A 23224-nucleotide genomic window follows, 5' to 3' on the forward strand; every position below is an offset into this window, starting at 1 on the left:
TACTCAGTATCTCTGAGTAAATGAAGTTATACTTTATTCATCTCTATAGAGAAATTGCTTCTCTGCATTTGACCTCCTCAATGTCCCCCCTGGTCGACCTGTAGGAGCAGTGAGCCGGCGCTCGGGGACACGTCTCCATGATGTGGAGCCAGGCTGGTGGTCAGAAACACCTGGCTGGAGGATTAACCTATTGCACATGTTTTTACCACTAACCTACACAGGGAGAACATGCAAACTCCACACAGAAAGGCCCCGTCCAGGTGGGCATCGAATCCGGGACCTTCGAGCTGTGAGGCACGAGCGCAAACCGCTGCACCACCGTGTCTTTATCCCTGAGATACTGAGTGTCTTAGGAAAGTAATTTATGAAGCCTTTTCTTTGTCATCTGTCATTTTTTGGAGTTTAGCAAAAAACAAATCTCCAAGGGCCATAAATGTTTTTGTATTTACTTACCGCAAATTACTTTAAAACTGGAAAGTGCTTTTCAAAATGACTATTACATAATAATCGCCATTGAAACAAGAGCACAGCTTTTAGGGCTGATGTTCTTCTGTAGTTACATCCAAATGCAGTGAAGTTCTCCGTTTTTAATTTTATTCTCTTCATGTCATTTCCCGGTTCCTTAACATTAATCTCGGCCTCATCTGACTGTCCTAACATGGAGGCCTTAACAGAGGTTTTACTGTCCACTCTTCTGTGCTTTTGACTCGTCTCTATCTGTTACCGGAAACCTCCATATTTGGCCGTCCAGTCCACTCTCCCGTGCACCGGGGCGAGATTTGAGTTCCGACCAAATGTAGTCTTCACAGTAGTGTTAGATCTTGGTGTTTCGTTGTAGAATGATCTGTTGCTCCATCTATTCTCATCTGGAGAAATGAAGAGAAAAACGTGTTCAAACTTTGAAGCAATAATGAATTTTTAAAACGTAAATGATTTTGCTGTTACCGTCATTTGATGTGAAAAGCTTGTTTGAATTGTCTCTCTTAGAGGTTTTTGGATTAATGTCTTTTCTCAAGTTGGCAGCAGTGGACAAGTCAACTACAAGAAACAAAAAGCAAAGAGTCTGTGAGCCACTGTGGACACCAGGGGGCAGTATACGACCAGCTCTGAACTAAATAGGATCCAGTTTTGGGGGTGAAAGACAAAACTTAAAAAACAAAAATCTGAAACAAAACATATCTATATTGTTTATCTACTGGTGACTTCTATAATTCGTAAGGTGGATTTATATTCTTATTGGAACGGCTGGTAAAGCAACAGCAGGATGCGTTATTTGCTATAAAGACTATTTCAATGTAAATTGAGTTACGTTTGGCCCATTTACTCTGCTATATTCTACTGGCAATGTTTCTACTCACTGGCAGATGCAACTTCTATCGGGGCCAGAGTGTTCCTCTGTCTCTCACACCTCAGCAAAGACGATGAGTAAAACCCACGGTTGTAAAAGGGGCTGATGAAGGAATCTGAAATAAGACAAATATATATATAAAGATTAAAATGAGATACTTCGCCGTGCAAGCTAGCAGTCCGGTATTACAAGCAATACAATGGGATTGTGACAGGGTCAATTATCAAGGCAGGAGCTAAATACCGAGTGCAGCTGAAAAAAGAAACGCCATTTGTGTTGCACCTAATTTAGCATTTGAAATAGCCTGCATTACAGTATTAGGGGCCCAAATCTGATACTGCACATACCACTCGTTTTGTACATGGGCAAACTTTTGGTAAATGACCCTTTAAAGGGACTATACAGAGTTTAAAAATGTATGTATTTTCCTCCCCCTACATGTTCCAACAATCAACAATCACAAGTCCTAATGTGTGGAATGAGCCCAGACCTGTTCACCACAACTGCCTCTAAAATCTGCACTGTCACTCAAAAAGGTGTTACTTCGGGTCCGAAGTGCCGTCATGCACGAGCTTAGTATAGAAGCTGCAGTTACACGTATGACCTGAGGTGGCAGTAGTGAGTACAAAATGGCGAACTTGCATCCAGCCCCTTTAAAAGTGCATTATGCAACTTTTAATGTAGAAAAACCCTTGATATTTGTGCGTGATCTAACTTTTTGTGACCCACTGGATGCATGTGTGGTTAGCATGCGCCTTTATTTTCAATCACGGTGGCCTCTACAACTACAACGCTCCAGGATCAATTGTTTTGTAGGTTTTCTGGTGAAAGGGTCCGGCAGCAGTTGAGATTTAGTAAAAAAGAATATCTTCAATTTTAATCTAGTTTTAGTCGACTAAAACCGCAAGTAAATTTAGTCGACTAAATTTAAGACAAATTTAGTTGACTTTGCATTTATAATATTCATTATAATCATGTTTGATCAAGCTCTTCTGCTTCATGGAGCTGCTCTACATGAACAAACATTTTAGTCATAATTTTAGTCTCTGAAAAACGTTTAATTTAGTTTTAGTCCAATTTTAGTCGTCCAAAATATCACTTTGACTAAAATTAAGACTAAAGATTTTAGTCGACGAAATTAACACTGGTCAGCAGTGACAATTGACCCTGAAGCCACTGTGATGGAGAGTAAAGGTGCCATGCTAACCACTCATACAACTGCTGGGTCACTAAAAGCTAAAATACACACTAATAGAAAGTTAAGAAAATAAAGCGCTGTTTTGTTTAAGCTGGACTGTCGACTCAAAGAATGGCACAAAACAAACTTACTGTATATCATGTAAGGAATTTTGAACTACAACATTTACTTTTATCAATATTTGAACACAATAACACAATAAGTTCCCACTTTGATCGTCTGCACATTCTTCCCTCGCAGCAGCTGAGCTTGTGTCTTCGACTACATTAATAGCTGAGCTCTGAGGCATTGTTCTTTCTTTCCTAGCAATTTGTGGTGCTGCAGCTTTCGCCACTGCGGCTCTGGGAATGACTGTTAAGTGCAAGTGTGTAACTTTGTGTCATTTCCAAATTATACCGAAAGAACACGTCATTTCGAGATCTACCTTTGTTGTTGTCAAAGTCCTGTCCCTTGGTTTTACAAAGCGAGTTTCCAAACTGGCTCTTGTTTCCCTTCTGTCTGTCTGTAGAGGTGCTCTTTGGATTCATACCTAAAATAATGTTGACAGAAGTAAATAACATTAAGGGTTACAACCAAACATGCTTTCTTGTATAATATTTGAATTTCTTAAAGGCAAAAAGGCCACTCTTCAATTCATGCAGTACATTTGTTTGGAAAAGAGGCTCCTCCCCCTGTTATTTGTGAAAGTTTCTAGCGCACAGAGCTTTGTCTCACCTGGCAGGTATCTGGACTGGCGGAGGTAGTGCTGCTTCGCTGACATCGCCGTTAATTCATGCCTGTTCTGTGCAGAGTTGGCCTGTTGCTTTAAAGATGCATTTGATATTCTGTGTATAAGAGATACATATGTTACAGCGACACTGCGGAACATTCCAGGTTATACATGCCTTTCAGTCATGTGACTTTTGTTGTTATGGCGGCCATTTTGAACACCGAAGTAGAATTATATCTCTTCTCAGGATATAAATGAAAGTGGCATTTTTATGTACTCGAAATCATTGCTCAAGAAGATAACAGTAAAAACACGGCCCCGGATAGTGCACGTTTATGTGAAGAAACCAGTGAGTCAGTGTTTAAGCAGCTCAAGACGTTAGCATGCTACCGGTTAGCATTTAGCTTCTACAACGATAAGCCTCTCCAAGAGAAAGCCCTGAACCACACTCCAAACATCTAGCCTTGGAAACAACATGTGACAGAGGTCAGAGCTGAGCAGTTGGTTGACAGTTGCTAACCGGTAGCATGCTAACGTCTTGAGCATCTTAAACACTGACTCAGACTGAGACTCTGTTGACATGACAAACTGTAAAAATCACAGAGAAAGGCTTTCTGTTTCCTCTTTGATGTGTTTAGTCTGAGGAGTGAAGCAGATCTTTAGTAAATCCTGCTGTAGCTTGACAGACAGAGCTGCTACATCCGTACATTTGCTGGTTATATCACATAAACGTGCTTCTGTGGGGCCGTGTTCTACTGTTATCTTCTTGAGCGAGTACATAAAAATACCACTGTCAATCAGATGTCTTTCATTTACATCCTGAGTAGAGATCGTTACCTGTTGCAGTCCTGCTTAATTGATTGACTGCGGAATTCTTCCGCAGTCAATTATTGGTTTTCATGTTCTTTATTATTATTCCTCTTCCATCTTTTTCCCGATTTTCTCCGGCTTTCAGCACCTTCATGCTTTGTGCAATTTATGCAAGTTATGCATCAAAACGTTCCGCATGTTGAGGAGAAGGGTGCTATTACTTTTGGGACTTCTGCAACTTACGCTTTTTCCGCAATCGGCCAAAATGTCGGAGATTTTTCCCATTGACTTATAATGGAGCTGCCGCAAATCCATGCTTTTCTGCACTTTTTTCTGCATTTTATGCAATTTCTGCACTTTGTGCATGTTCAGCTTCTGCAACTTGTGGGTTTTGAGAAAGAATTGGCCTTCTGCAGTTTTCCAGTTTTTTTATACGGGAGTTTGAAATTTTTGCATTGGTGTGTATGGGGGAATCCAGCCAATGGGGAGACTCCAGGACTTTCAGCCATTTGTGCTTCTGCCAATCAAGCACTGAGGCCATTTCAACAGTTTGACCAGTTTATGGAATATAAAAGTTTATGCAATATTAACAATTTATGCAAATTAACCACTTTATGCATTTTAAAGCGTTTATGCAACTTAAGAGTTTATGCCATTTAGGATTTATGAATTTTAAAGAGTTTATGCAATTTACATAATTTATGCAAATTAACCCATTCATGCATTTACCACTTTATGCCGTTTATACAGTTTATGCAACATGACATTTATGCATTTTACCAGTTTATGCAAATTAGATTATGCAAATTAAGCAATTTATGCAATTTGAACAGTTTATGCAATTTCTGCATTCGCTTCCCGCAATTCCGCAGTCAATCGCAATGGCGCAGCCATTGCATTTCTAGTTCTACTTCGGTATTCAAAATGGCCGCCGGAACTATGCGTGATGTCATTGGAAACACATGTATAAGTTGTTTGAGGGTGAGGATTTTTTACTGTCTGTCCAGCGTCCTGTCCCTCCAGGAGTTCATGGTGGGTTTTTTGGAGATGGAAACTCCAGCCTCAGTGTCCTCTGTGTGATCGAAGCTGTCCGTGGATTTAGAGGAAGTCTGGCCCCATCTCCTACGACCCGATCTGACACTAGGGGCGCTGTTCTCTGCTCCGGAGGGAACTGTCTTTGTGGGCTGTTGACGAGAACGCAACAATTGTATATATTTATAGAGCAAACCTGAACATTAACACACCCAGAACAGTTGGCATGCATTTTTAGCTCACTGGTTATTGTAGCTTGTCTTTTTCGATTCACATACTTACAACCAATTACGTTTTGAACTTACCAGAGCTGATTATTAATTTGCTGAATGAGTGGCAGTAGTTTTTCTTTCAAGGTTTATCATCAAAGTGACCTCAATTTTAATCTATCTACCTAAAATCTTCGGACTTCGGTTCTAAACCATGAAGACTTGTACACAAGCAGAGTGACAGAAGCCAGTGCAGAGACCGGAGCACTGGACTAATATGGTCGTAATTCCTGGTTCTTGTCAGGATTACTTGACTAGACTACTTGTGCGAGCCAGGAAATATGACCACATCATACCCATTCTGTTTTCACTGCACTGGCTCCTGGTTTCTGCCCACAATACCTGCAAGAACTCATATCACGGAAACCCTCCGCCCGCACCCTCAGGTCATCCAGTAGCCTCCACCTTCATGTTCCTTCTACCAAGCGCCGAACCATGGGGGACAGAGCCTTCTGTTCTGCTGCCCCACAGCTTTGGTACAGCCTCCCCGTGGAGCTGAGAGAAATACAAAACCTGGACTCTTTTAAAGCTAAAATGAAAACCTTCCTTTTTAAGAAAGCTTAGAATTGTTGATGTTTTTTAAATGTGTGTGTTTTCTTGTGGCACTCTGAGATTCACTGAATGAAAAGTGTGTTACAAATAAAATGTATTATTATTATTATGTACTGCAGCTGTCTGTCAGTGAGCAGCCGTTACATTAGTCTAACCTGCTAGAGACAAATGCATGGATGAGTCTCTCTAAGTCTGGTTTTGACACTATTCCTCTGATCTTAGCCATGTTTCTCAGATGGTAAAAAGCTGATGATGTTATTGCTTTGATGTGGCTGTTTAAGTTCAGGTCTGAGTCCATGATTACTCCTCAATTTCAAACCTGATTTTTTGGGGTTTTAGAGAGAGAGAATTGCTGAAATCCCACATTGCCTCGCTAGATAAGCTACCTTCAAAACAGCGAGCTAACATCGTCCTACAGAACCAGAGACGAGCTCTACACCTCCCCGCCTCCCAGTCGATGGACGAGGAAAACCCCTCTCTTTGGTCCTCATGACCGGGATCTAACATTGCTGCAATACTTTACTAAGAAACTTTGCAAACAGAATTTCAATGGACACTTTGCACCTCACAAACACTGGCTCCAAAGAGTTTATTTTTTTCTGAATGTTGTGACTTATGTGACAACGCTGGGCTGCATATCACCCTCACCTGCCCCATGTCAACAAAAACGACAACAGGGAACACAGTCAGAGTTTAGCACAGCAGGGTTCACTGCTGACACCTACTGACAAAAATTCAAAAAGAATAGATGAGGGCAGGTTTATGTCTAGGAATGCAAGAATTAACATAGCCACTGCCTCCACTTACCTGCTGCTTGTTAGTGACCAGGCTGAGCGGCTCCTCCAGCGGTTCACTGGGACACTCTGCTTTGTTGGTTTCTTGTTGAGGTTGTATCGTCTGCAGAGGCTGGAGATCAGGGCCGCGCTCTTCCGTCTCCACATGAGATTCGATTGGATTAAAGGCGTCCGGGTCAGTCTTGCAGAGAGACAGAGGTTCCTCCAGCAACTTCGCCTGGACTTTAACGTTTGAAACTCCAACGTGGAAGTATGGGTATCGAAGAGCCTGCAACACGAGAAGAAGGAACACTGAGTGTTCGATAATCAAATACAGTGGTTTCTTAACTTTTCTTAGTCGCGAGTAAAACACCTGTGCGGCGCTCGGCCTCTTCTCAGGGTCCCACTGCAGCATGTCCGTCATCAGGTTAACCGCCTCTTCACTGGCGTTCGGGATCAGACAATGGAGGCTTGTAGGGACACACTTGGGGAAGCGGAAATTCATGGAGGAGGCCAAGTTATAGCCTACAGGCCAATCAGACTGAAATGGAACAGTTTATGCAATAATGTTATTCAGGAGATATACACAGAGCAAATACAATGCTCAATGTTTCTGCAGCTCCAACTAAAAACGCTTAGAAATATGTTCTTTTAGGGTTTGGCTCAACTAAGATGTGGCAACTTGATTTCGACTGGCAAGGATTGGATTTGGAGCTTGTCGAAACGGCTAAATGAGAGATTTAGAGTAACTTTTTAGGCCCTGTGCTGGTATAAGCTGAAATAAATGTAACAAAACACTGCATGCAAGTGTTTCAAGTGCAAATAACGTGAAAATATGGCTAAAAGCTCCATAAGTGAATAACATCATAGTATTTAGAGTCCAGAGCTCACCTTTTTCAGCGTCCCCAGCACCTGGCAGATTTTGAATATCTCGTCCACTTCGCTGTTTCCGGGGAACAGCGGTCTGAGCGTGTAGAGTTCGGCCATAATGCAGCCCATGGCCCATATGTCCACGGGGGAGTTGTAGGAGGTGGATCTGAGCAGAACCTCGGGGGCTCGGTACCTGCGGGGCAAACAGAAGTACGAAACATATTCAATTAACTCTATTGTAGGGTTTGGGAAAAATGTCATGTAGCGATCTTGCTTTTTCAGGAACAATTCAAAATGCTCACTATAATCATGTCACTTTAGAGACCACTGAAATATACAAAAGTCACTTAAAATTCCAGGTTAGGTCTAAATTAAGGGCTTTTCAGGTTTTATAGTCAGATCTAGGGCTGCAAGATTAGAGAAAAATTCCATATAAAATTCCAATATTCCATATTTGTCTTAAAGGAATAGGCCACCGTTTTTACATACTGAGATATGTTCTTACCTTAGCTTTGACGAGTTCTTTAGGACCTGTCTGATCTTCACCCGTGCCTTCAGTCACGTAAACACAGCGCAGACGGCGTTAGCATTTAGCCTCTCCCTCTCTCCTCTTTAGCTCCAAAACTGGTCAAGATAGAAGCTACCAAGCTCTTCCACGTTTTCCCTATTTAAATATGGTTACATGAAGTGTTACATGATGAAGTATTGTACACAAAATTAAACAATGTGGATTTTCTAAGCGGATAAAAGGGGGAACTATATTGTAAGGCGTAATAATACCAGGAGTAATTTGGCATCCACACAGTAAAGTTAAGATTACTGCGCGGATTTCGAATTACGCCTTACAATATAGTTCCCCCTTTTATCCGCTTAGAAAATCCACATTGTTTAATTTTGTGTACAATACTTTATCATGTAACACTTCATGTAACCATATTTAAATAGGGAAAACGTGGAAGAGCTTGGTAGCTTCTGTCTTGACCTGTTTTGGAGCTATAGAGGAGAGAGGGAGAGGCTAAATGCTAACGCCGTCTGTGCTGTGTTTACGTGACTGAAGGCACGGGTGAAGATCAGACAGGTCCTAAAGAACTTGTCAAAGCTAAGGTAAGAACATATCTCAGTATGGAAAAACGGTGGCCTATTCCTTTAAAGGGACTATACAGAGTTTAAAAATGTTAAAATAAAGTATTTTCCCCCCTACATGTTCCAACCTGTTCACCACAACTGCCTCTAAAATCCTGCACTGTCAGTCAAAAAGTTGTTACTTCGGGTCTGAAGTGCCGTCATGCACGAGCTTAATATAGAGACTGCAGTTACCTGAGGTGGCAGTAGTGAGTATAAAATGACTAACTGTATAATCCGTATTGTCCCTTTATAACCAACAAGTTGCCAATGGATAGACAACGAAAGCACTATTCTCTGCTAAACGTAAATGTTCATTAATCAAGTCATTTCCATCCTTCATTTCTCTGTGCACAAGTTGTGCAGTAACACAGATCACTCTTACCATCTCGTGGCCACGTAGTCGGTGTAGGGAGGCTGGGAGCGTATTTCACGAGCCAATCCAAAGTCTGCGATTTTCACCAGCTCTGGGCCCGTGCAGAGCAGGTTTTCTGGCTTCATGTCGCGGTGGAAATAACCTGGAATAAGTGCACTTTTCATATTCCTTTATTACAGAATATAAACACATGAGCATTTTTCAACATGACGATCCTCATAAAAGTAAGGGGCAATATGTATTTCTGATCCAAATATCATCAAACTGTTGTGCTTTGTAAAAACTGGGTCTTGGAGCTACACCATTTGAGAACCACTGACATAAACCATTAACCCTTTTCATTTATTTACTTGGACCTGGATTATTTGACATTTCCTTAAAAAGCTCTTCAAAACAAGTCAAATCACTAAGTATACTGTTATATTCAAATTACATATGGCCTCTTACTGAAGTGAACACAGGGAAATTAGAAGGAGAGGAAAAAGTCTCACCATGTTTGTGCACAAAAGCCAAACCAGTCAACACCTGAAACATTATGTTTCTGATCTCGTATTCAGAAAACATTCTTTCCTCTCTGCAGCAGCGAGAAGGAACAGAAAGAAGACAGAAAGGAAAAGAAAGAATAAGAAAAAAGTTGGAGATAAAAGACGAAGCAATGCCTTGCTTCTTAAAGTGCCCTGTAGATTAACCCATTGCTCTCCATAAGACACAGGGTGTTCAAATGGCGAAAGGAAAGTTAGAAGAATTTAGACAGTCTTAAATCGTTCTATAGTCCTGGCTGGTGTCACCTACCATTTCTATGAATGTAGGAAAGTCCCTGTAATATCTGAAATGCAATGTTTCTGACGACTGATTCAGGGAACAACTTGATTCTGTAAAAACCAACACCAAAACATCACAACTCTTTCTTTTCAATCAGACGTTCATTATACCACAGAGAGACGCCGCCTAATCGAACTATTCATGGGATTATTCATTGCATCAAAAACTGAATTTGAACAATTAGGGCTTGGCGGGACTAAAGAGGTACCGTGTATCAGTATTTTTCAAAATCAGGACACATTTCTTGCTGTTGTATATTTCTTACCTTTCTTTCATGAGCTGATAAAGGTTTTGCTTCATGTATTCAAACACAAAGTAGAGTTGGTCATTTTCTCTGATCACCTCCTTCAGCTTGACCACATTGGTGTGATTCAGCTTCTTCAGAGACTGTAACATGATATTCATAGATATTTTTCATAGATATTTAACACAAACTTAGAAATATTGAAGTGAGGCAAATCTCTTCTTACCTTCACCTCTCTGAGATTTAAACACTCTTCCCAAGAGAAAAACTTCCTCTTCATTCTGCAGGGAAGAGAAGGTTTTAGGGTAAAGTTTGATTAAAAAGACAGAAATGGCTTATATTGTATTAGTGAAAAAGGCAGCAATCAATGTGCTGCAATGAATTCCAACAGGCTTATAGGTTTAAAGGAATAGGCCACCGTTTTTATATACTAAGATATGTTCTTACCTCACTTTAGTCGAGTTAATATATCCCCGTCTGGTCATTGTCCGCGCGCTCTGTCAGGCAAACGGAGCACATACGCAGCCTCTCCCATATGTGACATAGCTCCGAAAAAGCTCCCGATAGAAGCTACCAAGCTCTTCCACGTGTTCCCTATTTAAATAAAGTTACGTGAAGTGTTTTCATGCGAAGTATATTTACACAGAAATGTAACATGTCGATTTTATAAGCAAATAAAAAGGGGGACTATATTGTGAGGCGTAATGATACGAGGAGCACAGCGTCCGCGTAGTAACTCCTAAAGACTTCCCCCGCTCACTTCCGTCAATAACCTTTAGGAGTTACTGCGCGGACGTTTTACTCCTCGTATCATTACGCCTCACAATATAGTCCCCCTTTTTATTTGCTTATAAAATCGACACGTTACATTTCTGTGTAAATATACTTCGCATGAAAACACTTCACGTAACTTTATTTAAATAGGGAACACGTGGAAGAGCTTGGTAGCTTCTATCGTGAGCTTTTTCGGAGCTATGTCACATATGGGAGAGGCTGCGTATGTGCTCCGTTTGCGTGACAGAGCGCGCGGACAATGACCAGACGGGGATATATTAACTCGACTAAAGTGAGGTAAGGACATATCTTAGTATATAAAAACGGTGGCCTATTCCTTTAAGGGATATTTCAGGATTTTTGACATAGGGCCTCATTTCCTAGTTATCCAGAGTGTTGCTGATTTCTGGAGATATTTTTTTTTGTAATTCATGCAGTTCTTATATTTGAAGAGTTAAGTGGGGCTAGGCTAGTGCAAGGCTAGCACATTTCTACGATATCAGCTAGCCTGCATTAAAAACAGTCTGACCCGCTCCACAGTTATATTCCAAAAATGATTCTATCGACAGATTCGACACAGGCATTTATATGGTTAGTCTGGCGTTATAAGTGATTTGCCTCAGGAGCACTGTGGAGTCTGTCAAACTGTTTTTAACCTCTTAACTCCCGCCTGAACCGAGAGCATTTTCTCCAGTTCAGCTTTACCCAAATCCTGTAGGCCAGTGTAACACCTCATTTGAAAGCTAAGACCTACAAAACTAAATTGATCTTTTTCCTCACATCATCAGATTTTTTTTCATCACTTTTTTTGTTGGGCAGTCATCTCATTTTTGTCAAATTTCCGTGACTTTTTTGTCACTTTTTCGTAAAATGTTTCTATTTTTTTTTGGTCCATTTTTTGTCACTTATTCGTCAAATTATTCGCATTTTTTTTGTCAAATTCTTATCACTTTTTTGTCCATTTTTTGTCACTTTTTCGTCACTATTTCCGTCAAATTTTTCTCACTTTTTTTGTCAAATCATGTCATTTTTTTGTACATTTTTTGTCACTTTTTCGTCAATTTTATCTCACTTTTTTCACATTTTCATCCTTGTTTTCGTCTCAGTTTTGTTGCTATTTTCACACCTTTTTTCCAGAAGCTTTTAGATTGGGGTAAAGCTGGAGAAAATGTGCTCGGTTCAGGTGGGAGTTATGAGGTTAATGCAGGCTAGCTGATACCATAAAAATGCACTAGCCTTGAACAAGCCTAGCCCCACGAAACTCTTCAAACATAACAACTGCATGAATTGCACGAAAAAAATATCCAGAAATCAGCAACACTGGATAACTAGGATATGAGGCCCTATGTCAAAAATCCTGAACTATCCCTTTAAACAGGAACTCTGTAGGGCTACGGCAGTTCTAAAAACGACAATTTAAAACCAGCTTGACTCCCAAAATGTTGATCAGCCCCTTAGTTAATAGTTAAGAAAGCTTACACTGTTGACTTTAGATACTGCTGCCCCACCATATCTTTTACACGTTTTCCACAGACTGATTGGATCATGAATAAATCTCAAAAACATTTGTTACCCACTACTACTACTACCCACCACACCACTCCCTCCCCTACGTTAACTAAACATTTTTAGATAATAGAGGTGCAGGCTTGTATCATCAGCTCCACTATCAGCTTTAATTAACTGTGGCCGTGTCCATAGAACTCTCCCTTGTTCCTCTATGGGGCACTTTCACTGTCGTCACAGGGGTCAGCTTACACGATAACCTTACATTTACAAACAGGACCTGCTCCAGCCCTGAGACATTCAATATTAATGTCCGTCTCCTTCCAGGCCACTCCTTAAGCCAAATACAGAGAGTTTCTCAAATGTTGTTTTCAATACAGAATATAATGCTTTCATCTGTAACGTTGCACTAATTGACCCAATGGAGACAGTCACTACTTTAGTACCTCTTGTAATACTGCCAAGTTCAGGAGCTTCTATTACAATTACTACTGATACTATGGTGAAAACCTTGTTCATGAAAGTTATGTACAATGCTGTACTACAACAGAAACACTGAAGAATTTGAACAGAAGGCCATCGCTTCCCAAACTGTGGCTTCTTCAGGTGACACTCATCAGCACTTTTGTCACTTTAATAGAGAGGATTTTATTTATGCTTATGTGTTTTGCTGGTTTACAGTTTAAACATAATTTAGTCCAATTCAGGTTTATTACACAGACCCTTTTCTGACCCGGTTCAGACATTATTTGTTCTTTATCTTGCCTGGTGTGAAAAAAAAGTTTGAAAACCACAGCAGCCATTTTTAAAGACACTGTGACTGTTACTATTAGCACGTTATCATTTACATATAAGAAATAACTTATTTATGTTAGTTTTCCTTTGAAGATGATATTGATAGTCGTTTAAAGTTGTCGACAAGGTCAAAACATCATAATTATAACAGCAAAATCTGATATGGAAATCTTCTTGTTCTCAACTCCACTAAAAAGAAGGTAATTTATCATGTTAATACATCTACCAATAAAGTCATGGCCAATTATAAATTGTATTTTCATAAATTCTTGAAATACTGCAATTTCTTTGGGAAGGAATCTCTATACACTGTTACAGAAAGCTTAATTGTTATTCGCCTGGTCTTTAACATGATGTAGGTCAAGCAAACACTTGCTAGGTTGCCGGTTCAATGCTGATACGTGTCTCACAACATGGCTTAATCAGCTTAATCCTTCAACACGGCAGACACGTACAATCACTTACTTTTTAATAGCCACCAGTTCTCCCGTCTCGTTGCATTTCCCCAGTAGCACACTGCCGTAAGTCCCATCTCCAAGCTGCCTAAGCGTAGTGTAGCGGTTCATTGTCCAAATACCGACAGGCTTCACCTTTCCTCAGCGACTTAGCATCCTGCATTCAAAGGTTCAGAAGAAAACAGCATTGCTCGTGTTTCTCCTGTTGGGCACAGAGCAGAGAAATTCCCATGCACGTTTAGGTTGCTTTCTGCAGGAGCGTCGTTCACCTGTTTGGCATCGACTGGAAAACTGAAGCTTCGGTGCTGTCTCGTCTCTCCGCGGATAAGCCTGGATGGTTCACAGAGCAATTGGATTAAGGTGACACGTTTCTAACAAAGTGGCTAAGTAAGAGCCGGGGCCGGTCTGTAATGATAAGTCAGGACAAGTTGACCCAGTATGGAGGGATGGATGTTTTAGATATTTTGAATGTTTTAGATATTTTGAAAGTTCTTCCTACACCTTCGCAGAGGGGCTCAGTAACTAAGTAAATTTACTTTAAAGAGGGGGTATTATGCTTTTTTCAATCACATAGCACCAGTCTATATCACACTACAATGATGACGAAACCTTCTGTTGGTCTGTAAATGCAGTAATTTAAAATAACTGCCTTGTATAAAATTGCTCTCTCAAAATGGCTGTAGCGAATGTCTTGAAATAGGCCTCTGTCTCTTTAAAGCAGTACTAAGTAACGTGTTTACCTTAATAAATCCTTTCCGTAGTCCCTGTGGGGGTGTGTTTATGGGATGATTGGAGGGTCTTTCATCTCCCCCTGGTGTCTCTGGACAGAAAACCATGTTTGCAACTTGACTGCCACCGGTCCGGAAAAAGCAATACACACTAATAAAATCACGAAGAAGAAGCTAACATGCTAACGGGCAAAGCTAGCTGCGGGCTAACGTCACTTTAAACAGTATTTACAGCTTTGAGTGAAAACAAATATTTCCATTTTATAATTGAATGCACAGTAACCCTCTCTCCCTTCGCCTTTCCTGTCAGCGTAGTATTTACTCTCCAAGACAATAAGTTAAAAAATCGTAACTTGCTACTACACCTGCAGTTGCGTTTATGGCCTCTAGGGGGAAGAGTTACTTAGTACTGCTTTAAGAACCTCTGACTCTTTCCGACACGCCCCCTCCACACGCTGTCTGTGGCATCAGTGGGGAGGGGGTTCTGCTGAGGAGCAATGGTTGGTTACTCGGCTGGTGACGAAAGCTCGGAGGCGTCTCCAGGAGGTGGGGGCGTTCCTAGGAGGACTCAGGCAAACCTATCCCTAAAATGGCTGCCATCAGAGTTTTTACAGATTACTCAAAAATACGTGAATGTGCCAAGGCAACACTTCAGGCATGTTTTTAATGAGGGAGTGACATAATAACATGATGTAAAGCCTGAAAAAGTCGATTTTGCACAATTCCCCCTCCCCTTTAAGTATTTTTTAAGGACCTCTAATAGATTACAGTGTCTTTAAGGAGCTGGGGTGGACCACAGTTATTTTCAACTGAGGTGAAGGTTTGCTCAATATCTCTCCCCACTCTTCATCCTCTTTCATCATGAGCTGTATCTAGTAAAGTATACGCAAGCAAAATACAAAAAAATACTTGTAAAAAGGAATGGAGAAAGCGTCTAGGAAGTGGTTGTTTTGACCAGGAAAAAGGTTTCTACAGGCGATTATTGTTTTGAATAGAAATTTGGTCCTAAGCCCACATTCAGGTTCAGGTTCAAGTTTATGCTAATTTTATTTATTTGATATGGACATCACAGAACAATAGTATAAGAAAAAACAGATGTATTGTTGTGTTATAGCAAAACTGCTAGTTTGCTACACCTGTCCATAAGAGGCTTTTGGACACATTTATCTTAACACATGTTCAGTATATACGAGTTCAAGTTGTTTTGTATAAGCCCCGTGTGTCCTTAGACCATTACGACCCGCCAAGGAAAAACTCAAAAACCCAGTGGGAAAAGAGGAACCTTGGGGACAACCACAGGAAGGAGACATCCACTCCCAAGGATTGGACGTGCAGACAGGCCCAGGGCTATCGCTATTGTATTTAGACGCTTAGTATGTTGCATTGTAACTTTTACATTGTTTTATAAGTGTCAACAAATTAGGTCATGGGAACCCAGGGTGCTGAGGGTGCTGCAGCACCTTCTGGTATATGGGCTGCGCCTTCCAAGCAATATTGATGGGTAGGATATAAGGACAGATAAAGCATTTTGGGGCAATCTTGTCACTCAGCACCTCCTAACCAAAATATGTCACATGTCCATATGTTTAGATTAGAATGAAAATTGGATGTTAAGGTGTCTTCCTATATAAATAATATTAGCAAAACTTGAGTTAACTTGAAAGTAGCCCCAAATACACATGATTATTTTTTGTGCTAAACTGTGTAAAACTTTGCTCCTGGTCCTTCCCCCTTTCCCACACGCTTGAGGAAAAGTCCTTAACATCAAACAAGTTAATGCACTGAACTTACTTTAGTCTTGGCTTCAGGTTTGACTTTGAAATGAAGTTCAAGTAACTTTTTGAAACGAAAAGGCTCCATCTGCGGCGAGCGGCTCCGTTTCCAATGGCAACACGTCTCACACGTGCAGCGCTGAAAGTAAGGAAGTGAGATGAAATAATCTTTTTGTGTACTTGTTTGGGATTATGTAGTTAGGATATAGCGTTTCAGGTATTTCAACAAATGTGCGTTATTCTGAAGGTAAATTAAAAAGTATTGGTTGGGCCTTTGCATTTTTTTAAATGTTACTTGGCGTTAGCTAACGAAAGTTAGCTTTAGCAAATGAAAACTCGAGAAAACAGTTACATTTGCCCATTTAAACACAGTTGGCCCGAAAATTAAATAAGTCAAGGCTAGACATAATAGTATTTCAGCTATGACAACGTAATTAAAACATTTAAAGTAGTTTTAGTAAGCTAACACTAATGCATTAGCATGTGTCATGTATCGATATCAGATTACGTCTTTACGTGATGACGTGTGAGCCTTAGGATTCAAGTTGAGCCTCAAGGAGCGGCATGTTTATGGTCCGCGTTGATTAATTAAGCAACTAAAAGAATACGCTTGTCATGATTGAATTCAGAGTGCAGCACCTAATGAAGTATCAAGGTTAGCACACAACAGCATGCTAATTACAAAGATGAGGAAAGCCGTTAAATAAATGCTAACAGTGGGATAACTTAGGCCTACTATTATTATTGTTGTTAAATTTACATATTGAGACGTTTTGCATGTTTTATGACTTGTCTATGCCTGTTTGAGGGAGGGACAGACAGACAGACAGACAGACAGACAGACAGACAGACAGACAGACAGACAGACAGACAGACAGACAGTGGAGGAGAAGTGGAGGAAGTGTCTTGGGTGAAGGAAGTCTGGGCATTTGGCTTGGACTGAATAAAGTGGAATAAAGTTGGCCTGAAATACGCTGGTGTTTTGTAATAGGATAAATATTTTATTCTTCTGTCTTGTAGCCATTGGTGTCTGGACCAGAGCACAGGTCAGGAAGGAGGATCCAAGCAGGAATGAACAGGGGGCGCTTATTGGGTAGGTAGGAGGATAAATGTAAGTACATTTTATTAGTACTTCATCAATTACTTCAAGTAATTCTCTCTACACTAATTTATATATTAATCATTTCACCTTAATAAATATCTTGAACTCATATTTCACGAGATTACCCATTGATGTTGGGAATTTAGCAGTTTGCACAAGTGTTTTACAATAGCGCCATCTTGTGTCGTCATGTAAATACTGCACCGTGTCTCTTTGTAGGCCATTGAAATTTGATGTAGGCCTATTTTTAGATTTATTTTTTGTAAGAATTTTATGCTACGTATAAATTACTTTTAACACTAAAATGATGCAGTAATATTCTATAATTTAGTCATGGGTGAAAAGGCAACATGTTCTTTTTTTTGCCACACATCATTGGATAAATATTTAATAAAAGTTCATCTTAACAACTAAATAGAATCCCCAGATTATTCATCCAACTTGGAAGCTTGTTCCGGACGTGCTGAAGTGTTGAAAGTGGGGCTGTGTAACGGTGTAATGTTCCTGAAGTGGTTCAGTGCAAATGTGAACCTCTGCCTAATCTGAGGCGATGACATGACAGGCTTCAGACAGCGAGTATCTGCCGCAGACACAGAGGCATGAAATGTGAGGAATGACAATCACGAGCAGCATTCTCCAAATGGCCATACTGTAGTAACATGACGTGCCGTGCATTGCACCTAAGCGCGTGCAGTGAGATTGTAGAGTGCGTGCGCAGCAGATCGGCGCCTGTTTCTCACAGCCTGTGTTTTCGGTTACTTACGGTAAGGTGGACCCGCAGTGTCCACTGAAGGATCAGGTGATCCACTAACTACGACGCTAAGGCTGACTGGGGAAAATGCAAAATGACATCTAGCAAATGTCGGAGCGTAATTCATTCACGTTTCGGGCTCAAACTGGGATTAAACCGCACCGCTGGAGCTCCAATGTAACGATGGCGCGTTAGGGCTGGTGGCGCCACTGCGATTTTTGGATCTTTTAATTTATGAGAAATCCCATTCACAGATACATATTGTTTCAACATGGGGCTGTGCTACAGTCTGCGTCCGCGGCTCTTCGGGGACCTGAGCGGCTCTATCTCCAACGCCACCTCGGACTCGGAGCAACCTCCGGACGCCGCGGTACCGACCCGTGCTGGGGCCGCGCGCCCGGAGGACACCACCGGGACCGGGGAGACCTCGGCGCTGCGCCCCGGGGAGCATCGCCGAGCGGACACGGGCACCGACGGCGTCCTGATCCAGAACGGAGGCGGCGGAGGCAGCGGAAAGGGCACGGGGAAAGAGCGCGGCCGCCGCTTACAGCTGCTCCAAAAGACTAGCGCCCAGAAGCAGAAAAACTGGGACAGATTATTGGTGGAGGAGAAGGAGGCCGAGAAGGAGGCGAAGAAAGTCAGTAAAAACATTGACAGGGCACTGAAGGAGCTGAAGCGGGAGTACAAACAGACGCATCGACTGCTGCTGCTCGGTAGGTCACGTCCTGCCTGTTGTTGTTGGTCAAGGCGTTTATTAATAGAAACATACGCGCACTGGCCTTCCAGAAATTGTGTCAGAGCCGAGGCCTGTGCCACATCTGTGTCTGTGAGCAGACCCCCGCTGGTCTGAAGACACATGATGGTTTCAGCGTTAGCGCACACTCCCATGCTTATTCATTTATTAATCTATAAGGCCACTTATGTCACAGTCCCCTATGAAACTACAGTGGAATAGCCTAGCACCAACACTGCTGTGGCTCCAAACACTAGCATTTTCTCTGAAGGCACTGTGGCCTGCCTCTCAGGGACAGTCAGCAGTGGGCCATGTGTTTGTATATGTTCAGGGCAGAGGATGAGGGCTACAATAACTCACCTGTGGCTGTGCTGGAGCAGCCAGGAGTGAAAGAAGCCAAAATCAACAACGGAAAGCCTCCAGTAATGATGCAGTTTATGCCTTTTATAGTATTATTATGGTTATGTAACATATTAAAGCCTGGTTCGGGCTGTGACGCCTGTCTGACTGAGGACTTGGTACTGCCCACTCCATGTGATCTTTGGTGTAGTGTGACATGTTTAGGACAACGCCAGATGATGAAGCTGTTTCCGTGTTGCACATAATCTAGGGTCAGACAGAGACCACCCTCGTTGTACTGTACTAGATCCGTCCACGCTATTGTAAACGATAAACACTCTTGACATTTGCGTCCGTTACGGGGCGCAGACTCTCATGAGTCAAATAAAACTATGACAAATCCATATCACTTGATTAGGGCTGTGCTAAGCAGATACAGGCCTATTAAGTTACACTTTTTATAGCTCAAGTGTAATGTTCATGGCAAAGGTTATGATAACAGGTTGTAAAAAAGAAAGAGGAGCATCTGGCACAGGTGTAAAAATATATTGACCAATCAGAGAATGTACATGAAACATTCACTCTTATTTAATATACCTGTTCTATTACATAAGAGTTAAACCTGCTGCTGTTCAGAGTAATAACACACTTTGACGCTACATTCACAAGTATAGTTGATATTAGCCACATTGTAAGCTAGAAACAGTTGTTGAAGATATGTTTTGAACTGCAGTGTAAGTCTATGCTCAATTTATATTAAGTTTAATCGTATTGTCAGGAGTCAGGACGAGGCCCATCTCCAGATCTTGAGCTGTGTTCGTTATCAGGAGAATGTAGCAGCAGTTGTGTATGTTTTGGGTTGAAATATTCACTCTAGGGTACTGTGTAATATGTAATAATATTGTTATTTTGTTAACGTTAGCAAGGTTGTCGTATTGTCAGTAACTCACAACACATCCACCTGTTTGTGGCTATTTTTGAACATCATAGATTAGATACTTTCAAACTTGTGTCTTCTTTTAAGGTCTACGATAAGATTTTGGCTTGAACAACTTTCCCAAAAAGAGTAAGGGATATTTTCTCTAAACCCTGTCCAAAACTAAAACTGAATCAGATTGAAACTACGGCTAAAATGAAAGAAAAATGGCTGTAGTTTAACCAGGGCTGAGAAGATGAAGCGCAAATAAAACCAGGACCGTATTTATTTATGCTCAAGCTTCACAAAACCACTGTCTGTATTTAGAGGTGATTTTACATGGAAGGAGTTTTAGATTTTCAAACCCAATGTTACATGCTGCCTCTCTAAGCAGTGCCATGGAGGCCTGTCACGATAACAAATTTGAAGTTCGATATATTGAGGCAGGAAAGTATCACGATAAACGATATGATTGACTCTAACGATAGTGGATACGGTTTATAATAGTAAACCTCTGTTCTAAAAGTGCATCATCATATACTGAAAATGCCACACAAGCTGCAATAAACATGAAATATAATGTAACTCAATTTGCTTCAGTTAAAAATCAAAGTTTTACCAAGAATAAATAGGGAAATGGGAAATGCTAATAAATGCAAAGACGATAATTATCGAGCACAAAAATATATCGTTTTTTGTATATTGAATGATAAGTTGATATAATACACATAAAAAGATGGTTCAGCTTAGTTTTGTGTTTGATTGGTTGCATTCACGACCAGAGTTCGAAGTCATAAAAGCCCAACTCTATTGACAATCCACTGTTTAGAGGAAGAAATAACCACAAATCCACGTATGTTGGACTTAAGATGTTTTTATTAGGTGCATTTCTAGACTCTCAAGGTCGCTCTACAACAGTGAAAGAAAGTGCAGAATATTACAAAGTTTACAAACGCCGTGAAATGCAGCACAGTCATGGCCACAGTCTTAGGGATTTCGTCCATACATTTTCCACATTAAAGGGGCTAGATGCAAGTTAGCCATTTTATACTCACTACTGCCACTTCAGGCCACACGTGTAACTGCACCTTCTATATTAAGCTCGTGCATGACGGCACTTCGGACCTTTTTGAGGCAGTTGTGGTGAATAGGTCTGGGCTCATTCTACACCTTAGGACATTGTTGAAATATAGGGGGAGAAAAATACTTCATTTTAACATTTTTAAACTCTGTATAGTCTCTTTAAAGTCACCGCTAAAGCCACAGCATCAATAATGCCTGATGCCACTTCTGCATAATGTTGTAAACAAACACATTTGATGGAGAAGACATATTCCTTTCTTTCAGATTTTATTTGCTGTACATAGGCCTAATAAATACACAGATGTTAACCATAAACCAGGTCAAAACAGATGCAATATGAACCATAGAATCGCACGTTTCTGTCTCTGCGCTGTGTTTCCAAAAGGCATAGTGTGCGTCCGGGGCTGTGTGAACAAGGCAAGCACTAAATATTGAAGATGCTACACCCACTTTGAGTAATTTATCACTCTGTCTGCTTAAAGAGGAACAGTTAACAACATGGCTATAACTCTCTTATGTTTAATTTGGGCTTAGGTCGATTTTTACGCACAGAATATTCAGGAAGATTTATGTCGATTTCATAATGGTAAAAAAAAATACTTTGACTGAGCTTCTTTTCTCTGCAGAATAAATGAAAAGTTAGTGCGGAGGGTGCTTCAAGTACCTCATTACAAGATGTTTTACAAGCATCACCAATAGAGTTGAACGATTTTGGAACTAAGATTGTGATTTTTCTGAGTGCGCTGCGATTGATAGTTTAGAATCAAGATTACATTCACAATATTTGAGAGAAGACTGAAATATGAACTGCTAAATTAATAATATAAGAATCTCATGGAACCTGAGAACATTTGTGACATCTGGGTTAGAAGTAAGGCTATCATGATAATTACATCAACTTATCGTTCAATAAATGACAGAAAAATGAGAAAAATAATATATTTTTCTCATCATGGCCTCTTTATTGTCTGTACATTTATTTGCTTTTTTTGTTAACCCATTCATCCATCCATCCATCCATTTCTTCCACTTTTCCATTTCCGGGTCATAAATCACATTGCACCAGCCCCTCATGGCTCCTCCTGTATGTGGTGGGTCCACAGAAGGACGGCCTCATGCTTCTAACCGGGCCTGTTGGTCTCTCATAAGGGGCTACTGAGCCGTTCTTTGCCTGACCTGTCACTTAGGACCTTTTTGCCCTGGGAGACCCTACAGGGGCACGAAGCCCCGACAACAGAGCTCCCAGGATCATTCGGGCGCTCAAACACCTCCACCACGTTAAGGTGGTGGTTTCAGGAGTTTTTTTTCTTTATTTTTCACTCTTATCTTTATTGTTTCTAACAGAAGAGCACAGAACATAATAATCTTAGTTTTGTGTATGTTTACAGAATGCCAAAAACAACAACAAAATAATAATTTAACAAAGTAAAATTAAATTAAACATAAAACAGCAACCAGTCATGATATAAAGTAAAACATTTAGACTGCAGTATCTAATCCCATTTTATTTGCCATCCAATTGTCCCATTTTCTTTAAATTCCCCTTCTTTCAAACTTAGAATGAAGGTCATCATTTTCCTGGTGAATCTTTCCTGCACTATGTCCATCCACTGAGTTTGGCTGGGTGGCTCAGGGTGGAGCCGTCTCCTTGTTATTGCTAATAATTAATAAGTAAGTTTGGTCTTATTGTATTTGTTCTATGTTTATTGTGGGATATTTTAAGATTAAATATTCTTTTACTGTCATTTTTAAGCTTTAGAGTTAGTTTCTGTGGCATAAAATCCAAATATTTTCCTGTCTCAATATATCTTCAAACTTGGTTATCATATCAGGCCTAGTTAAAAGGTTTTATACATTATAATATTGAATATTCCGTTGTTATAAATTGTGACCATTTGAATTGCAAATTTGGGATTATTGTCGCAGTTCCACACTCTTTTACAAAGTGGATGTTGACGAAAGCCAAGACTATACCAGGCATAAAATAGGTCTTGCTATTCCCTTTTTTTTGTATCATGAAGAAACCCATTGCTATACTTGCAAGTTGTTATAGAAATAATGCTATGCTTTAATTTCAGTAATTCTGTGGATAATGGGCTTAATATAAAATCATATTCTATTGTCAAAGAGTGATTGGAATATTCC

General features: G+C 40.6%; 2 protein-coding genes across 2 annotated transcripts in view; one reads left to right on the forward strand and one right to left on the reverse strand.

Moving 5' to 3' along the window:
* Positions 1 to 589: 589 nt before the first annotated feature.
* Positions 590 to 18037, reverse strand: LOC306972983 (serine/threonine-protein kinase MAK-like). Its single transcript, XM_079569760.1, has 16 exons — positions 18021 to 18037; positions 13925 to 13985; positions 13666 to 13812; positions 10352 to 10406; positions 10147 to 10268; positions 9551 to 9633; positions 9069 to 9201; positions 7583 to 7754; positions 7065 to 7232; positions 6726 to 6980; positions 5062 to 5249; positions 3261 to 3370; positions 2971 to 3075; positions 1359 to 1463; positions 946 to 1038; positions 590 to 866 (listed from the first exon to the last, which is right to left on the reverse strand). The coding sequence occupies exons 3-16, from the start codon at positions 13764 to 13766 to the stop codon at positions 721 to 723; spliced, it is 1836 nt and encodes a 611-aa protein (XP_079425886.1). The 5' UTR covers positions 13767 to 13812; positions 13925 to 13985; positions 18021 to 18037; the 3' UTR covers positions 590 to 720.
* Positions 18038 to 18054: 17 nt separating this feature from the next.
* The window catches only part of gnal2 (guanine nucleotide binding protein (G protein), alpha activating activity polypeptide, olfactory type 2), a 92357-nt gene continuing 87187 nt past the window's right edge, over positions 18055 to 23224 (forward strand). Inside the window, exon 1 of the mRNA XM_079569807.1 lies at positions 18055 to 18721. Coding sequence (XP_079425933.1) covers positions 18280 to 18721 — 442 coding nt within the window. The 5' untranslated portion in view covers positions 18055 to 18279. The remainder of the gene's footprint in view (positions 18722 to 23224) is intronic.

The sequence above is a fragment of the Gobius niger genome, assembly GCF_951799975.1.
Source record: "Gobius niger genome assembly, chromosome: 13".
Lineage (NCBI taxonomy): Eukaryota > Metazoa > Chordata > Actinopteri > Gobiiformes > Gobiidae > Gobius > Gobius niger.

Coding starts and splice junctions, on each gene's coding strand:
- LOC306972983 (XM_079569760.1), bottom strand. CDS start 13,766: ATGAACCGCTACACTACGCTTAGGCAGCTTGGAGATGGGACTTACGGC. Junction 10,407..13,665: donor GAACTGGTGGCTATTAAAAA/GTAAGTGATTGT, acceptor TCTTCCCTGCAG/AATGAAGAGGAAGTTTTTCT. Junction 10,269..10,351: donor TAAATCTCAGAGAGGTGAAG/GTAAGAAGAGAT, acceptor ATCATGTTACAG/TCTCTGAAGAAGCTGAATCA.